This window comes from Echiichthys vipera (genome assembly GCF_963691815.1).
Source record: "Echiichthys vipera genome assembly, chromosome: 12".
In the NCBI taxonomy this organism is placed as follows: domain Eukaryota; kingdom Metazoa; phylum Chordata; class Actinopteri; order Perciformes; family Trachinidae; genus Echiichthys; species Echiichthys vipera.
In genome coordinates, this window is record NC_139837.1 from 10839307 (window position 1) to 10854324 (window position 15018).

Below are 15018 nucleotides of genomic sequence, written 5' to 3' on the forward strand. Positions count from 1 at the left end.
TCTTCAGTGAGTTACAGCCATGTATTGGATCTTGACGCATTTTATTGCCGACTTTATATTTTGGTCAATATCACCTCTTATATAAATATAAGTGGTATACTGTATGTCATTGGGGAATAGACAACCCAATCTGTCGATATAAGGCTGTCATTTACTCGTCTACACCTCACAAACACATACACACTCTTGCTAGCGTAGCATTGATACTACGTTAAGAGTGTAACTGAACAGCTGGATGTTTTGGAAACATCCTCATTCACTTAATTGGCGAGAGTAAGACAAGAAGATAGATTCCTCTCTCGTGTCTGTATGGTAAATATGAAATTGCAGCTTGTAGTCTGTTAGCGTAGCTTAGTTTAGCATAGTATCATTTAATTCAGCAGTTTTGTATATAGGCAACATAAGCTAATAACCCTCAATCATGATGCATGGAAGTATGTGACATTACCTTTAACAAACTGATCCCCGCCCAATTCAAACCAGTCAGAAAATTGTAAGGATTAAAATAAAAACAGTGACACATTTCTATTTTTGGCAGAAGATGCTGCGTTGATGTAGGACCCTGTTATTCATAGCAAGAAGCTTATTGAGAAAATAGTTTGATGGAAATACATTTATTTTTTGCAGTGCTTCAATCATGTTTGAGGGGGCTTAGCAAATTTCCATTACCTTTAATTGCAAAGGTTTCCGAGTTAATCAGAAGGAGCTGAAGGAGAAGAGCTGAAGATAAGAGCTGCTCAAAATGTCAGAATGCTACGGAAAGATGCTTCAGGGGCTCCCTTTCATATCTCCCAGGAACATAGGACCCTTTATAAAAAACTGGAGTACATTGCTTTCTCACTATTCCTTCTAGTTATATTTGGTTCGACGCTGACGTCTCACGATTGCGTAGATGGATGCGAGTTCAGCTAGTCTCTCCAAGGGCTGAGGTTGTCCTTTTCTAACTTATGATTTCTTCTTTCCATGATCTCATGACCTTTTCCACTGAGATCAAGGAGCAGTTGCTAAGAAAGGGACAAAGGACATTGCTTTTCTAACCTTTTCACAAGTAGCCACCGGCTCCTGTGGCCAGTCACACAATCTGCTGCTGACCACCATTATCAGCTGGGCGGTATTAATAACTCTTTATGCTCCATTTTTTTTTCCAGGAAGAAGGAAGCAGGATAGAATGTCAGTTCATTGTTCCCCTTCCAGGAAGTGACTATAAGGCCCTGAGAGTACCACCATGGCACAATCTGTCAGGCTCTTGGCCCCCAAAGGCCCTACCGCAGCAACTCTGATTCACTATTCCCGGTACTATGCAATCAAACTTGACCTGTCGGGTCACTAATAGAGCACATACTGTAGCAGCAAATCACCTGAGAAGTTTCCATTGTAACAGTGATCAGAAAGCTTTCTGTTTTCCCCCTGTAAACCCCCCAGTTCCCCATTAGAGCTTTTCCACTCAACCACATTTTATTAGTCTTGTATCATTGTGGTGAGCATTTATGGGTAGAGCGTGAGGAGTTGCTTCCACAGACTTTTATACCATGTACTATACTCGATATTTCTGTAATTGTAAAAAGCCTCTAGATTTGTAGGTCAAACCGATGCACTCAAAGGAGATGGATGGCATCATTTTAGTGCAATTTTTAAGAACGGAGGATTAAAAGCTGTTCATTGCTCAGGGAATTACAGTAAGTTTTGCTTTAAGTAAAGTCACATCGTGTGTGCAAGTTGAAGACAGGAAGTAGCATGTGGCCTGTTCTCGCTTCCACATATAGCCATTTGATACACGCGTCGGTGTTCGTAGAGAGATGCCGAGCAGGAAATACTGCTTTTCTGTAACCGCTGCAGGTGAAGTGAGCAGAGAAAAGGGAGGGGGTGGTAAATAAAAGGAAAATGAAAGTAAACATAGAAGTCGCTGGGAAACACTTTAAATGTGCTGATGGATTACCCCTTTAAAAGACTCATTTAAAAAGCAGTAACTCTTCACAGTCAATTATTCTCACAGCAGAGTCATGCAGTTGGATAGCAAATTCAAATGTTTATTTACAGCCTCTGTAATTCTCACAGAGAAAAGTGGTCTAAATACAAAAAAACAAGAGAAAGATGGCGGCTAATCTCCCTGAGCTTTACAAAAACAATGCGGGACCTGTAGGTGACAGACAGGAGAAAGAGAGAGATGTTCTGTACACAGCCCTAATGCCACTCAAATGAGAATTTACAAAGAGAACAGACATATCTCGATCATGCTTGTACAACAGGATTTCATATATTGTACACAAAAGTGAAATTTTCTACATATTAACTGATGAGACTTGTTCCACAAACAATAAGTGGTGATTTAAAGTGATCAAAAGAACACCAATTTCTGAAATTGCTGAACAGATCAAACGGACGTTACTACCAGAGAACAAATACGATTTTCCCCATCAACAGCTTATGGAAAACATCAGGGCTAATTATATTGTGAATAAAGAGTTTAATACTGTCAGATATAACCTTACTCATCTGTGAACGTTGTCCTACAGTGTGAATTCTCTGTGACCTGAACTTAACGGTGTCAAAAGCATGTCTGTTTTCAAAAAGAAAGAGGAAGACTAGGACAGACTTTTCGTTCAGGTGTGTACAGCTCAGAGCGATTCTTAGTCGGTCTTTCTGAACAGTAAGCCAAACCCATAGTACAAACAAGATCAGCGAACTACAAGGCCTCGGGCTTGGAACATTGGGAACAAGTATTTACACATCCTTCATCGGGTCTGTACATTGGTATAACGGCTTATTCAAAAATTACAATTTGCAGTCCTTACTCAGCTTTGCCCTTTGGAACAATAGACCTGTTTGTGACATTTTGTTCTCGATGTTGTGTTTTGTCATCCTAGTAATGTTTGTAAAAAGGCTCACAGGAGGCCAATGTGATGAGAGGATCATAGCACGACTGCCCTTGCAACACAAAGAGCCCTCGTAAAATGAATTGTCACACTGGTTAACTTTCTTTCACTTTCTGCTTACTTCTCAAAAGCTATCCCAGGTTGCCTTTTTTACTGTGAACGTCTGACGTAAGGACACAAAATCTTTTGGGGGTGGGGGTGAGGTTGGTGAAGTCCTGGTAACATTTTACACAAAAACACCCACTTCTCAAAACAGGACAAGAACATTAACTTCTCAAAAACAAGACAATCTATGGACAGCAGTGGCAATCACAATAATTAACATCAGTCCAGAAACTGAACACCAGGTATGGACAGTGTTGATGTAGACGATAATCCCCACAGGTACCACAATAGTTCTGTATGCAAGAATTAAGTCTCTGGGGTCATGACGCCAGCCATTTTGGTAAGTATGTCGCAGTTATGGCCCCCTGCAGTGTTAAGAGCTGTCCATGGAGCACTGAGCTGCCGCTGTCCAACAGGACATCCGTTCTGAGCCGAGACACACACACTCACACGGTGGTAGGCATGTTGGGAAAAAAGCAGGTTAGAGGTGTGTGTGTGTCCTCCCAAGTTGGAGTTGGTGGGTTTGCAGTCCGGTACGATAAATTATTGTGTGACAAAGTGTGTTGCCTGTGTGCATTGCTTCTCGAGTGATGCTTTGGTGTCAAGGGCAACGAGATGGCAGACACTGAACGTGTGTCTGCTAGTTTTTTGGGGTGCTGAGGTGCAGTGTAACCAGTGTGGGAAAGAAAGAAGTAACAAGGGAGATGGGTGCTGCAACACAACCTCTAGTGCTGAGAATTTTGTGTTGGTTGTCCGTTTTGGATGATGCCATTACTCTGCTGCTGCTGCTCCTCTTCTTCCTCCTCCTCCTCACTGACCAGAAACTCCTCTGGGGGCCAGCGAAGCTCCCCGCTCTCCACTTCTCCGTCTGTTGGCTCAACCACGATGGATGGCAGCCGATCTTTGAGCTTACAGCAACGGTCAAAGTCTGAGGGGTCTGGGAATATCTGAAGAGAAAGACAAGGGTGAAATACTGGTGATTAATCTTTCATTAACCTCAGGATTTAATACTGTTTGTTTTCTGAACTGCAGAGCAGACTGCTTCAAGCTAGCAGATTCAGCTGTCCCCTGCTGTAATGCAAGAAATGATTTGTGAGCATATTTCTGATCAGTGCTAAGTGTGCGGTAGGCTCAGGGATACCAGAACTTAGTGTTGAGCGTCGTAGAAGTGTTGCAGGCTCCAATACAAGGCTAAACAACTGTGAAGGAAGTGATGTGAAGACTAAACATCTGCGACGAGAAGGGGTTGCCTAAAACCCCAGTAACATCTGCGACGAGAAGGGGTTGCCTAAAACCCCAGTGGCATACCTGCTCTTTCCCAGCCCACATTCCTCTAAAAGCCAAGCTAGCTTTCCACATAGGTGCTCGTTCAAAATTAAACTGCACAAGAAATGGTTACATTAGTGGCTGTGTACAGCTAAGAGAGGCACATCTAGTCAGACTTGGTTGTAAATGCTGCATCATGTTTAATCTAAATGCTTTGGAGGGCATTGTGCCAAGCAGCCTGTAGCTGCTTATGAACTCATCCAGTACCACATCACCCACTACTCAGAAGATTATACAAGAGAATAATCAGGGCATTTCAAATCAACAGTAAAACACACAGAAAAAAGGTTAACTGGGACATGATTTATGTATAAATAAAACAACATTCCCTATAATGGTCAGTATTTAGTGCTGAATACTTGATGTTCCTGTAGAGATGGCGTTGGAAAAAAGGTTTAGGAAAGAACATGAAATCACTCGCTTTATCTGAAAATCCACATCGATATGTCTGCTTATAAAAGCAGCATGCCATACTCAAATGTTTGGAACTAAATCGAAGTTCATGAGAGACATTTTGACGAGAGATTACATGCATTCCCTGTCCTGGCAAGATTGGACATCAACCCCAGACTTTCTGTTCTCAGGAACCAGAGAAATGGCCCAGGGGGAAAAAAATCCTGCCCCTTCTGATCCAAGAACAGCATTTTTTGCTGTTGTTTGGATAAAGTGGATGAATATTTTTAGACCTGCATATTTCACTCTAAGACATTGGAGGGGCGGGAGCAGTGTCGCTGTCTGGGCAGAGAGCCGAGTGGAAAGAAAGCATTAGATGAGGCAGGAGAGAGAGCCTGAGATGAGGAGAGAGGGGAAGAGATAGAGGGGATCCAGCTGTGTCCAAATCTCCATGAATTCCATAAGAGACAGATAAGGGAGGAAAAAGACAAAAAGCTATAAATATATCTCGTGAATGTGAGAATTTGTCAGTTTATGAAAGCATTTACATGTGTATTTATGCTTTTACATATTCCAAATACAGCCGTGTACAGAACCACGCCAAAAGGGGTCATTATGCTTGTGTGCATGTCTGTTCACGTCTAATGCCTGCATGCATCTCCATGTCCTGGCTTGCATTAACAATCCTCACTGTGCGTCAGCACCAAGGGGAGTTAGGCCGTAAATGACCTTGCCTTTGGACCTCTAGCTAACACATGTCATAACTTGTTTCACGTCCAGTGGCAGGAAGAGACGACATCAGTGAGGCACAATGCTGGCTATTTTAGGATCCTTGGGGTGTGCGGTTGTTGCGCACTGTACACGCCTGGATCATGCCATTGCTTTGGTAAATCATTGCTCATCCTTCTCCACTGGTAGGTCACATTCATGTCAATACCTTTTTTAGAAGTGCAGCTGGAATTTAATGGTCACACAATTTGTGTCAAAGCCCCCGGCACCCATTATGGAGGAAGTGACTGATGGCAACGTCACTGCTTCATACAGTGCTTCTCTAAGGAGTGGCTGGGACCTTGGGCAAGTGGCCGAGGTGAGGAAGTACAGAGTGGGGATGGAAAGAGTGGAGAAGTGGCAGCCTCCTTTTCTTCCTCCCCTCCTCCACCACCTCATCCGCTCCTCTCTTCCTCTCAGACAGACTCACAGCTGGGGTGTGAAGTGTGGAGAGAGGAAGCCAGCCTTTTTCCTGTAGGCCAGTCTACATCCTCAGAGTCAGTATCTACATACAGCATACCATTATTGTATTAGATATGAATGCATAGCTTTCATACAAATAAATTACACCAATATTGTATTAAATTATCTTCAAAATGGGAAATGGCCTTTTAGTCCTGTGAGTTGGAAAAGCCTCAGCAGGTGGACACATTTAGGTCTATGCCCCTCCAACACTCTCGCTCACCAGTTAAGAGGCAGCGTTACCAACCAAAAGGCCAACTTCTTGTCCAAAATCATAAATGCTCTCTTAAATCTCATTTTCTACAGTAAAATGGCTTAAGTACTAACATATGGCTCTTTTTTCACCCAAGTTACAAACGTGACACTAAAATAAGCAAGCAGCACTGTGTTTAAGTAGTTTTGTTTCCAAGATGGCCCTGTTGAGCTGACAGTAAAACAAAGCCTCTGGCAACACCTTGTCAGGGCCACCTGATGGCTGCTTCTCTCATCTCCCTGAATCTGCAGTTTATTTTTGTGATGGGCTGCAGTAAATTACAGTCCCCCACACATACATTTCCTTCCTTTGTATGTTTAAAGTTGTGACCAACCAGAACCTCCAATGCCTTCCAACCAAAATATTAGCAAAAGGAAATATAAGTTATGTTGAATTTTTCTCTGCATTGCAATTTCATTATCTAGCTGTTTTTTTTTGTTTTTTTTTAGCAAGTTAGTGTTTCCACCCAAGTACTATTAGTTCTTAAATCTGTAAATGATCTTTATGCTACCACACTTCACTGACAAAAGTTTGGTTAGCCTCATAATGGTAAACAAGGTCAAACTGTTCTAAAATAATTATGTCTTTAAACACTTGACTTACATTATACTGACATTTCTACTGTCTCATACCAAATGCAGCTGTTGTTCAATGCATGATAATGAATGGATGAGGACAGGTATAAAATTGACCACGCTCCATAAAAACGTACGGGTAGGGAATTGGGACAGGTGGTGGTTTTTCACTGTCGTATGTGTGTGTGTCTGTGTCTCCTTGTCTGTCTTACCTGGAAGGAGAGTCTGTCCTTGCTGGGGCTGAGCCTCATGTCCTCCATGGGGGCACTGTTGATCATCACCTCAGTCATATCTCGGCCTGGCACAAACACTGGGCTGCAGCGTTGAAAGGAGAAAAGAAGTTGTGCGATTAGATACTGTGCAATGTTGAGAAAACGTGTCCATCATCTTGACATACCATGAGATAATGTATACTAGCTACAACACGAAAAAAGGCTTGTAGTGCTGATTCATAAATGAATGATAAAAATGTAGCTATATAATATAAATTTGGTCCCTGTTGGTTTTGTACTAAATGTAGTGGACAATCGGATACGCTGAGGATAATAAAAGTCACAATTAAAAAACTATCAATAATGGCATGTAACAAAGTAGAACACCGACAAACAGGCCATCTATCAAACTGACTGTGTATGCATATGAACAAAGTCTGAAAGTCATGATTGTTTTACCTGCATGTTAAGACAGTTTTGTTTATGCACAGATTGACCACAACACAGCAAGCATCCAGTTCTCTGGTGTGCCGATGCACTGCAAAGCTGCACAGCTCATGATGTGGCTTGCATAAGGTGGCCGTTTCTAAATACAGGATGGTGTGCTCTTGCACTAGCAACCAGAGAACACAGTCATTGTGAGAGTGTCTTGGGGGCGTGCTGTGGTATTTGACTGGGGTGGAACTTGATGCACTCGGTTCCATCAAAGCATGGCCAAACTTTCCATGCTAGATTAAAGTAAGAGGTTGTTTTTCCATGTCCAGTGCCTCTATCCAGTATTGTAGTAGTAAAGCTTAGAAAAGAAAGACTTGAAGCAGGTCCCAGGACTGCCATAGACAAAGTCTTGGAACGAGATGCTGAGCGGCCGGTCTCACGCTCTCTATTTAAAGACTGTGCCTTGTGGTCAGTGGCCACAGGCTTGTGGTTTGTGTGGTCACGGACTTCATAGAACAAAGAAAACAATAAGAGGCTCACTCACGTCCTCACATTAACTTGTTCAATGGATTTAAGATTTTTTTGAGGAAGAGATGTGTGGGCTTCACTCAACCTACTTAATACTTAAATAAAAATGTTTATTTTTCGCTACGGGAAATGGTCAAAAATTATAATGTGGCAGTGATTAAAACATGGACTTAAGATAAGGAGTGATTATGTAAACATGTGTTGAACTGAGTCAATTTCACCATTCATCCCAGTCATTCATGTATCAGAACAGACTTACTTCAAAGTCTATTGGATAACAGGAGAAAAACGCTAAATCATTGTGGTTTCACACAAACAGAAATCCCTTTAAAAATGATTAACTGCAATTACGATACACAGCCTCTGGAATTTCCAAGCAAAGTTCAGTTATGTATTTTTGTCTGCATTTATGACGCATACAAAACCCATTATATAGTGAAAACGTCATGAAGATATCTATCTATCCATGTTTATTGGCAATTTAAAAAAAAAGTTTTTATGTCAGACTGTCACACTGCTCATGGAAGTTCAGTTTCACTTCAACGGTGCTGAACATATAAAACCTTAAATTTTATGAATCATTGAATGATGGTTGATACTTTAGATTGCTTTGTAATTAAGTTTGCTGACTCTTCAGTAGTGTTACACTATATCTTAGCATATTAGTATTTGCAAGTGATATTAAATTACATTCAAGAAGAACAAAATGTGTTCCCCTAATCTGTGGAGATTAGGACCATATTCACTAATATCTGACAAAACCTGCAGGATTTTCAGTTTTCCACATTGTTCGTCTCTACAAGAACTGTCGATTAGGTCGCCAATGCTCTGTTCTCACACACGCACACGCGCGCACGCACACGCAGTCTTCATGTAGAATGAAAGAAGCACATTTGACACCGATTCATCCTGAGGGGAGAGAATCGGGTGACATGAGTCACTCGACGCCAGGAGATCAATAACCCCTGAAGCAGTGGCATTTATCAATCAGTTTTTCCATTCCTAAATTTCCCCCCCTCTTCTCTTTCACAAGGAAACACTGACATCACAGCAAGGTGTAGGGTGGCTCTAAAAATTGAGTAAATGTAAAAGCTTCTGCCTGAATCACTGTAGAGTAACCTTTACTGCACTGGCCGAAACAATACACGGATAACCAAAAATGAGGATTGAAGGATACGCAAGGTTTAACGTGGAAAACTTAAATGTCAGCTGGGGCTGCTCTTGCACCTATTTTCATCTTTGTGTGGGATGCAAAGAGGGTGAGGCAGGCATGCAAAAAGCAGCAGAGGTGGGGACAGAGTGCTGAACAGTGACAGTGAAGACCTGAGCGGAGGAGAGGGAGGGAAGGGAAAAGAAAGAAAGATAAACACTCAGGCCTTGCCAGTCATATTTCTGTTCGGGGATCGTATAAACATCCTGCTTGGCTAAGAATAACAGAACATCGACCTAATAAAACATAGAGGGGGCACAATGAGGAGGAAGTGAGTGTGCACAAGAAACAAGTCAACCTGGGAGGAAACAAACATACACGCAACAGTCACATCTATTCCTGCTTTGAGTGTCAAGTAGAACAGCGGGTCCCTGAGCAGAAAACTTGATTCCTAGAGAAGAGACGTCATTCTATATGCAATTAAGCAACCTGCACCTGTACACCTATGACATAAGATCAGTCTTTGCCCAACACACATTTGGCAGTCCCATTTGGCGACAAATGGCCTTCATTGATTAATGTGTGAGGTTGGTGTGGCAGGTAATAGTAAGCCTCTTTACCTCCTGATCCAGTTAAGACAACGCCTATCTAGCCAGCTCCTTAATGCCACACACAGCCACGGCATAGACGGACAGCAGGTACAAGACATACCGTCGGTCGTGTGCGGTGTACTGATAACACAATCAGAGGGACTACTAGGAGTTTAGAGCTGAAATCGTTTGGCAGTGATAGAAAATGTATCAGCAACATAATATGAATAAATTCATCAGTCAAATCATTTTTTTGATTCCCACTTCTCAAAATCTGATTTAGGGGGTTTCAGTCTTTGATAAAAATGCCACCTTAAACCATGAATAAGTTATTAAGAATGGAAAAACGATAGTTCGTTGCAGCCGTACTAGAGTTTACCTATGCAATATTTATTACCTCCACCAAAGGAGGTTACGTTTTTAGTTTGTTAGTTTGCCAGCAGGTTTATGGAAAAACTTCAAGCCAGATTTCTTTATGAAACCTGGTGGAAAGGGTGTAGCATGGGTCAAGGAAGAATCCATTTAATTTTGGAGTGGATTGGCCTTGGTGGAGGTCTGCGCTCTCCAAGTGCTCTTCTAGTTTTAAAAAGCTACAGTTGCATGAAAGATGACCAAGTTAAATTAGTGATTCCTTCCAGTGTATTTTTAAATTCACCCTACCCTAGCCCTGAGGATTACAGTCACCGAGCTGCAGACAAATGCACTGACCCAGTGACCAGTGGAGGAGTAATATTTAGCAGCCCTCCTCCAGTTCTGCTTTGTAAAACATCTACCACCTCATTATATATTGAACATATTCCCAGTAGCTCTCACTTCATGCTGCAGCCATTCATACAACAGTAGGCAGCATTCCCATTTTAACAGAGCTAGTTGTTAGTAAGGCCATCTGCCCAGCTGGTTTTACACCTTCATCTATGATGGTCAAAATCATTGTTAAAGATGCCGACGGCCATTATCTAAGCATGACACCAAATTCATCCACTTGTCTCGAGACCAAGGCCACGCTAGTTCCCCTCTATGCTGTAGCCTAGTTGTGCTGGCAGGAGCCCGAGTGGTCTCTACAACAATCTCCCTGCACAAGAAGGGAATAAGCATCTTGCATTAGCAACATGTTTCCCCCTCTGCCACCCCACAGTTCTTACTACTACTATCATAAATCTCAGCCTGTGTGGCGACAGGGCAGAGCTGTTGACGCTTCATGCCAGCGCTGAGCTATTCACCAGCAGAGCTGTGCAGGTATGTGGGAGGGTGGGGGGAGTGAAGACCCCCAAGAGTGTGCTGGAATGAATGGTTGTATCCAGATTCCAATGAAAACACACAATGGATCAGTTACCGCTTAAGTGCCTTATGGTCATCTTAGTGACTGGTGTAGGAGTGAATATCTTATTGACCTTATACAGTCTGTTGAGCAGCTTTTACCAAGTTTTCTACACGTTAGGTGAGATCCAGCTACAGTTGTGAGAAAAATGTCTTCCCGTTCACACAGAAAGAAAACCACAGTGCAGACATTTGAAAATAGTTCTTACAGGAACTTGCAGATTTATTTATCTCATAGGATTGACATCACAGAAAAGAGAAGCATGTCTACTGTAAGTACGAGAGAGAGAGAAGTGTGGTTACAGTAAAGAGGTAGAGTCTGAACTTCCTGGTAGAGAGAAGCCTGCTGAGGTTTTGAGCAGTGCTCGCAAAAACAATGTTTCAACTTGCATATCCTCTCTACAGACAGGAAAGTATTCAACAGATAAGGGAACAGAAAAGGCTCAAGATGCACTCCCCGTTTCTGTGTCAAGAAGTAAATCAACAAGTTAGGCTACTGAAGAAGGAAAGAGGCACCCATAATAGATGGAGGTAACAGATAGGAGCAGAGTGCATCCGTCCTCCAATTGCACCTGCAGTGTCTTATTCCATTCAAATGTTTAAAAGATGCAGGAAAGTAAGCCTGCACGGTCAGAGGTTAAAAAAAAAAAGAGAAGGGAAATTAAAGTGCCTTTAATCCCTAAATAGAAGACTGTGATCACTGTGCCCTTTGTTGTGCAGCAACATTCATCAAGCTGGATTCTGAAAACCACTTGCTTAAAAAAAAGAACAGAAGAAAAAGAAAGCACATGAGAGCTAGAATAGTCTTTTTTTGCCATGGCATTTCCAATTTCAGGGGCAACACCCCACATCACAGAACATCTCAGAAGGAAACAAGAGTGGGTGTAGCAACATAAGGTGGCTGATTCTGAGGGAAATCACTAAGCAAAAACAAGCCACAACTACAAAGCCTATAAAAGCCCACTTTATACCTCTTACCTGTCAGGTGCAAAGCCAAACAAATGTTAGTAATTTCTATAAAACGCAAAGGAAACTAATGCTGCTCACATGTGAACAGGTGGAAGTGGTAGAAAGATGTACTCACCAGTATATCTGCGGGGAGAATACAGACATGAATTCACACCTGCTGTCAATTCTGCTGATTAGGGAATCTAATTACAGCCGGGGACTTCTCTCTACTTTTCAGTTTTTTCTCCTCCCCTCCCTCTTTTCTTTCCCCCAATAAAAGCAGCACAGTAACGGGAAAAAAAACAAACCCGAAAGTAAACTGTGCGTCGAGTGTGAGCGCGAAAACGGCAGCTCTATAATTTGGTGCGTCTGCTCATCACCTCAGCTGTGTTGAGCATTTATGCGAGAGGCGTGTGCTTGTTCGGCCGCGGACACACCTCCCCTTCGCACGGGCCAGAAAACCTCAATGGCAGGCGCGTTATCAGCAGGAGCCAATCACAGCACAGGTGACTCCGCCCCCCCCGCCTCCCCCCCCACTCCACCCTCTTCCCCAGTCCTGATGACGACAGCAGCGACTGAACCCTCTCATTGGGAATGGACGAGACGACTGCATGATGCTATTGATTTGTAGTCTCCAAGGCAACAAAAGTGACAGTCTTACCTTCTTGAATGACAAAAAACACACTGATTCGCCCGTTAGGTAGTCCGTGACATGTATCCAAATGAGGTGAGAGAGAGAGAGAGAGAGAGAGAGAGAGAGAGAGAGAGAGAGAGAGAGAGAGAGAGAGAGAGAGAGAGAGAGAGAGAGAGAGAGAGAGAGAGAGAGAGAGAGAGCTTCTCTGCCTGAGTTCATTCACAAATATATTCCAAGGGCAAGTCAATGTCTGGCTACAACAATGAATGGATCCTCCTGCAGAGTTTTGCTTTTTTAAATATACCTATAAAGTGTGCAGACTAACCTACACATGCCACCGGGCTGTGTCGTGAATTTCAGAAATGATGTCCTCAAAGTATAATAAGCCAGATTTTCCAGGACCTGTCTGTGTTTATGTTATGGTCAGGACCTCTATGACACAGCTGACCTTCACACCTTATATAATGCCCAGTTGTCTATTCCCCTGCATGCGGTGTACTGTATGTACATTTGGCTCAGGGGAAGCAGGTGCACAGGGGAAGCTCTGCAGTTTTAGGGGTAGATGGTTAAATGCCAGAAAGTCTCTACTGCCACCTTGTGACCAACCGAGGATGACTCCTGAGTTGTCTCATTCATAATAATAAACATACTGTACAGTGCATATATATTCTTTTGTAAAAAGGCGTTTTATTAAAAGTAAATCACTCTCTTTATATCTTTGTAGTGACGTAAACACTACATTATAATGCAGCTCATCTTCAACGAATCTGGCAGTATGCAAGTGCCCTTTATTAAAATCTCTTGGGTGGCAGCAGATGGCACAAATGCCCGGCAGGAAGGCAAAATGCTGAGGAAACAAGCACTTTATGTGTCTTATTTTAAAAACGCTGCCCAAAGAGTTTTCTTTAACCCCTTATAAGCCAATTGTTCCTCAAATCAAAAATGTTTTTTTCTTCAAATATTGGTCAAAGCTATAGAAGTGGATATCTAGCAGTCTATTTAGTTACATTGTCCCTCTTGACAGCTATACAAAGTATCATCGGTAAAATGTGTACATTAAGTCAACAATACACCACAGCAGTTAGACATACAAATAAAGTCTTATGTCCACAGTCAGAAATGTGGCCACTGCCTGTCTGCTACTTTTATTTTCTTGTTTTCTCTATTCTCTAGCTTCTATTTTTTGAGCCCCTGTTTTTTGGGGGGGCATTTTGACTCGTGGTGCATGTGAATTCTGCACATCTGACCCCCCATTGTTGCTGTGGCCGCCATTTTCACAATAACAGCGGAGGATGGGGAATTAGATGACAATTTGAAATGTATTTTAATGATAATAACACATGTATTTATCATGTAAATACATATCACTTGCATCATATGTGATATAAGGCAATAAGGAAATTGTTGTAGGCTATAGATCCCATTAATGGTCAATCATAGACCTTTGCATGGGCAGGCCCCCCCTGTGTGTCTTGGGCTGGGGTCATGTGTACCCTTTGAGAGACACACACACAGAGACACACACACACACACATATGAAAAGATAAAGATTTATGTATTCTGAACCAGAAAAGTTGAATTTATACAGTAGGTGTCTTTTACTGTTGTTATGGATGCTGATTTAGATTTCAATATTATGTGCACTATATAGATACTGCAGCTTGTTAGCAACAGCGATGGATGTGACTCAGCCATAGACGTCATCACTTTGTCATGAGCTTTGCTGCTTTTGGTAAAATCTGTCCACTCAGCATGAACTTCAGCTAATGCATTAGATATTAAAATCATAAAAAAAACCAAGACATTCTTTTCCTTACTGTAGAGTAACATTGCAATGTCTCATTCACATCCCTCTGTGTGCAGCTGTGTCAGAGTTTGGCACCCCCTAACAAGAAATGGACAAATGACAACACACATTTATTATATTATTATTATTCACTGACACAAAGTGACCACAGGGTGTCACTAGTGTCTATGGAATGACCAGGAGATACTGCATGAGACATGTACTGCTGATGTGAAGATTAGATTGACATTAGCCAATCAATCATTGTGCATAAACTAATTTAAACTACAATGTTTTTACAGTATTCTTAACAACAACAACAAAAACAACAACAACATTTAGTTGTATGGATGAGGGAGGATGGGTTGGCAAGCAAAACAAATTAAAATAATAATTTTTCAATTTATAGATCTCCTTTGACTCAGTATTGCATTCTTAATGTATATATTATTTTGTTGATTTATATGTATTACAGTATTATCAGCTCTATAGTAGTGATTAGGATATTTCCAGCCTTTTTTTAAATCATAATCTTGAAGTGGAAAGCAAATTAAAAAGTGATCCAAAGTCCCTAAAAACACAGCTTACCACATTATAATGATCAATATTGGCAGTGTGATATTGCCCTGGCTGCTTTAAATGGTTGTAACAGTGAAGGATTAA

At 41.8% G+C, this 15018-nt stretch overlaps 1 protein-coding gene across 1 annotated transcript; it reads right to left on the minus strand.

The window, feature by feature from the left end:
- Window positions 1-2012: 2012 nt before the first annotated feature.
- Window positions 2013-12289, minus strand: lbh (LBH regulator of WNT signaling pathway). Its single transcript, XM_083923943.1, has 3 exons — window positions 12072-12289; window positions 6968-7070; window positions 2013-3925 (listed from the first exon to the last, which is right to left on the minus strand). Exons 1-3 carry the CDS (start codon window positions 12098-12100, stop codon window positions 3704-3706), a joined length of 354 nt encoding a protein of 117 aa, XP_083780069.1. The 5' UTR covers window positions 12101-12289; the 3' UTR covers window positions 2013-3703.
- Window positions 12290-15018: the final 2729 nt, after the last annotated feature.